General features: G+C 44.5%; 1 protein-coding gene across 2 annotated transcripts in view; it reads right to left on the bottom strand.

The window, feature by feature from the left end:
* uba6 (ubiquitin like modifier activating enzyme 6) overlaps positions 1–4714 on the bottom strand; it is a 45288-nt gene extending 40574 nt beyond the window's left edge. Inside the window, exons 1-4 of one of the 2 annotated variants that reach the window (XM_082973845.1) lie at positions 4558–4714; positions 3085–3159; positions 2626–2720; positions 491–519 (exon numbers count right to left, since the gene is read on the bottom strand). In XM_082973845.1, the coding sequence (XP_082829971.1) occupies positions 491–519; positions 2626–2720; positions 3085–3159; positions 4558–4580 (222 nt within the window). In that variant the 5' untranslated portion in view covers positions 4581–4714. The remainder of the gene's footprint in view (positions 1–490; positions 520–2625; positions 2721–3084; positions 3160–4557) is intronic. The other variant, XM_082973844.1, reaches the window with a different exon arrangement.
* Positions 4715–5000: the final 286 nt, after the last annotated feature.

The following is a 5000-nucleotide window of genomic DNA, read 5'->3' as shown; positions in this document are numbered from 1 at the left end:
TTCCCTATATAGTGAACTACTTTAGACCAGAGCCCTATTCCCTATATAGTGAACTACTAGTGACCAGAGCCCTATTCCCTATATAGTGCACTACTAGTGACCAGAGCCCTATTGCCTATATAGTGAACTACTAGTGACCAGAGCCCTATTCCCTATATAGTGAACTACTATAGACCAGGGCCCTATTCCCTATATAGTGAACTACTATAGACCAGAGCCCTATTCCCTATATAGTGAACTACTTTATACCAGGGCCCTATTCCCTATATAGTGAACTACTAGTGACCAGATCCCTATTCCCTATATAGTGAACTACTATAGACCAGAGCCCTATTCCCTATATAGTGAACTACTTTATACCAGGGCCCTATTCCCTATATAGTGAACTACTTTAGACCAGGGCCCTATTCCCTATATAGTGAACTACTAGTGACCAGAGACCTATGGGGAATAGGGTGCAATTTGGGACGCAGGCTACAATCTCACTCACCTTCACACCTGCTAACACGATGTTCTTTGCTGTGGAAACAGGGCAGAGACGTCAATCGTCGGTCACATGACAGGAAATACATGGATACAATACATACTGTAAACACTCACTGAACGCAATGTCATGTGTCTTAATGGCATGTTCTGGCATGTACTGTCATGCTATGTCATGTGTCTTAATGGCATGTTCTGGCATGTACTGTCATGCTATGTCATGTCACTTAATAGCATGTTCTGCCATGTACCGTCATGCTATGTCATGTCACTTAACCTGTCTGGGAACGTGGGACGTTTGCGTCCCACCCTAGTCAACAGCCAGTGGAATCGCGTGGCGCGAAATACAAATACCTCATAAATGCTATAACTTCAATTTCTCAAACATCTGACTATTTTACACCATTTTATAGATACACCTCTCCTGAATCGAACCACGTTGTCCGATTTCAAAAAGGCTTTACAGCAAAAGCAAAACATTAGATTATGTTAGGAGAGTACCCTGCCAAAAAAAAATCACACTGCCGTTTTCAAAGCAACTAGCATGCATCACAAATACCCTAAACACAGCTAAATGCAGCACTAATCTTTGACAATCTTCATCAGATGACACTCCTAGGACATCATGTTACACAATACATGCATTTTTTGTTCGATAAAGTTCATATTTATATATAAAAACAGCATTTTACATCGGCGCGTGACGTTCAGAAAATATTTTCCCTAAAATGCTTCCGGTGAAGCAGCGCTACAATTTACAAAATTACTATTCGAAAACATTGTTAAAATGTAATATTGTCATTCAAATAATTATAGATTAACATCTCGTGAATGCAACCGCATTGCCAGATTTAAAAATAACTTTACTGGGAAATCACACTTTGCAATAAACGACGTGGTATGCTCAGAAAAATAGGCTAGGCGATACAGGTTAGCGCCATCTTGAAACCATCTAAAATCAAATATACTATTGTAAATATTCCCTTACCATTGATTATCTTCATCGGAAGGCACTTCCAGGAATCCCAGGTCCACAACAAATGTAGTTTTGTTCGAAAAAGTTAATAATTTATGTCCCAATAGTTCCTTCTTGTTAGCGCGTTCCGAAGGCTACTCAAAATGTACTGTAGCGCGCGGGACTTGTCGTCACGAATGTGCAAAAAAGGGTTCCCATGGGCGCCCGCGTCATAGTAGTAATGGTCCTCCCCCTGTGACCAACTTCCCAAGCCTCTCTTTGGGTCAGTTTCTACCATAGACGACTCAAACCACTTTGTAAAGACTGTTGACATCTAGTGGAAGCCTTAGGAAGTGCTAAATGATTAATAAGTCCCTGTGTGTTTCAATGGCAAAGGCTTGAAAGTGATTCCACACATCAGATTTCCACTTCCTGTTAGGATTTGTCTCAGGGTTTTGACTGCCATATGAGTTCTGTTATACTCACAGACACCATTCAAACAGTTTTAGAAACTTTAGAGTGTTTTCTATCCAAATCTAATAATTATATGCATATTCTAGTTACTGGGCAGTAGTAACCAGATTAAAATCGGGTACGTTTATTATCCGGCCGTGCAAATACTGCCCCCTATCCCCAACAGGTTTTAATGGCATGTTCAGGCATGTACCGTCATGCTATGTCATGTCACTCAATGGCATGTTCAGGCATGTACCGTCATGCTATGTCATGTCACTTAATGGCATGTACCGTCATGCCATGTCATGTCACTTAATGGCATGTTCTGGCATGTACTGTCATGCTATGTCATGTCACTTAATGGCATGTTCAGGCATGTACCGTCATGCTATGTCATGTCACTTAATGGCATGTACCGTCATGCTATGTCATGTCACTTAATGGCATGTTCAGGCATGTACCGTCATGCTATGTCATGTCACTTAATGGCATGTACCGTCATGCTATGTCATGTCACTTAATGGCATGTTCTGGCATGTACCGTCATGCTATGTCATGTCACTTAATGGGTACCGTCATGCTATGTCATGTCACTTAATGGCATGTTCTGGCATGTACCATCATGCTATGTCATGTCACTTAATGGCACGTTCTGGCATGTACCGTCATGCTATGTCATGTAATGTCACATAATGTAATGCTATGTCTTATTTGATGCGTATGTCACCTACCGATCTCCACTCCCAGTCCTCCCATTCCACTGAGGAAGACAGAAGACTGAGCCATCTGCTGCATAGCACTATCCCCCAGGACATATCTCTGCCGACTGGAGGGGGGGTTAGGGAGGGAGAGGGGAGAGAGGGAGGAGAGAGAGGGGGAGGGAGGGGAGAGAGGGGGAGGGCGGGGAGAGAGGGAGGGGAGAGAGGGACGGGAGAGAGGGAGGGGAGGGGGTTAGGGAGGGAGAGGGGAGGGAGGGAGGGGAGGGGGGTTAGGGAGGGAGAGAGAGGGAGGGAGGGGAGAGAGGGAGGGAGAGGGGGAGCCAGGGAAGAGGGGGAGCCAGGGAAGAGGGGGAGCCAGGGAAGAGGGGGGAGAGAGATCAAATGATGTTGTGAGACAGTGAGCACATGTTTTGTTGGAACTATTAATGGTATGTCATTGTACCCACTTAAAATAGGTAGTACGGGATTTACCTGTACAGGGAGTCATCAATCTCCATGGAGTCAGCTGACATCTTGGGAGGGGAAAACTCACTGGTCCTCGACGCGCTGGATCGAGAGAGAGAGAGAGAGAGAGAGAGAGAGAGAGAGAGAGATCATGGAGGAGAGAAGTCTTTCTGATGTCAGGGTTATATGAACTCTGTCCTGGCTCCCCCGGGCCCCCAGCACTACACAACTGATTCAAATAATCAAAGCTTGACGATGAGTTGGTTATTTAAATCAGCTGTGTAGTGCTAGGGCAAAAACGTGCACCAAGAATGGGACCCCAGGACCCAGAGTGGACCCCAGGACACAGAGAGGACCCCCAGGACCCAGAGTGGGGCCCCAGGACCCAGAGTGGACCCCCAGGACCCAGAGAGGACCCCCAGGACCCAGAGTGGGGCCCCAGGACCCAGAGTGGACCCCCAGGACCCAGAGAGGACCCCCAGGACACAGAGTGGACCCCCAGGACCCAGAGTGGACCCCCAGGACCCAGAGAGGACCTCCAGGACACAGGGGGGACCCCAGGACCCAGAGTGGACCCCAGGACAGTTGTTCAATTCCCTTCACTGCTTTGAATGTAAAATGACAGGTATAAGAAACTCCCTCTAGCTCTCTCCTCCACCAATCCACTCCTTTCAGAGGCGTTTGTGGGACGTAGTACACACTTCACAAGAAAGGACATATAATTGGGACGCACTCATAGACTGGGTGTGCAGGCTTTCATTCCAACCCAGTGATTTCAGTCCTGATACAAATAAAACTTTTTTTATCCAGCCACTGAGTTGGTTTATCAGGTGTGTTAGTGCTGGGCTGTAACAAACAGTGTTGCTAGCTAGCTAATGGGCTAACGAGCTAGTTAGATAAACAGTATTGCTAGCTAGCTAATGGGCTAACGAGCTAGCTAGATAAACAGTGTGGCTAGCTAATGAGCTAACTAGTTAGCTTCCTGGTCCCAATCTACAGTTAGCTACTAGTAGCTAGCTACAATAACGTGAGGACGTTGTAAGAGTAGCAGTAACACTAGTAGTAGTACCATATTACATGTTTTGAGGTTGACGACTTCTCAATGCCTTGTCAATAGCCATCTATGTGTTTATCTTGCTACGAACGATGGCTAACCTGACTTAGCATAGACTGCTCACTCAGAAGGGCGTTAGCTAGCACTGGCTAGATTTCTACACCTGCATTGCTTGCTGTTTGGGGGGTTTTAGGCTGGGTTTCTGTACAAGTACTTTGTGACATCGGTTGATGTAAGAAGGGCTTTATAAATACATTTGATTGATTGATTGATACTGCCTGATGCCGGGTCAGCGCAACAGAAAACACCCTCCATAAACGTGTATAGTCATGACGTTTCAAGCACAAGTCGTCCTGTGGCTGCAGAGACGGATGTCCATAATGATATTTCGTGAATGTTGCGAAAAATGCGCGTTAAAAACGTCATTCAGAGACGAAATATCTTACCTGTCGGTGTACGATAGGTTCATTGAGTTGTTGTTATGAATGAAGGGTTGTGTAGAGCTAAAAACATCAAACTGTTCCGGGTTACCCAGATCACATGACAAGGTTCACGGTTAAATTATATTTAATTTGATAGATTATTTTTTTTAAAATATTTAAAAAAATAAATACAAAAATACAACAAACAACTGAAACAAAATAGTTTTGGGATATCCAGACTTTAACTTATTTAAATCAATGTGTTATATGGCAATAACAACTGATCTGTTCTTTCTCTTGGTATTTGGCGGTGCCAATTTTTACCAGGTTCCATATCAAATGCAGGCATCATAGTGCCTCATATCATATATCATTGGTCCTGTTGAAAACCTGCAAGACACCATTTTACATTTTAGAAGAAAACAGAGACGCTGTTCAAACAGCCAAAGTTCATCTGCCCAGTAAAA

The sequence above is a fragment of the Salmo salar genome, chromosome 04 (assembly GCF_965601325.2).
Source record: "Salmo salar chromosome 04, fSalSal1, whole genome shotgun sequence".
Taxonomy (NCBI): domain Eukaryota; kingdom Metazoa; phylum Chordata; class Actinopteri; order Salmoniformes; family Salmonidae; genus Salmo; species Salmo salar.
This window is presented reverse-complemented; position numbering and strand designations above follow the sequence as displayed.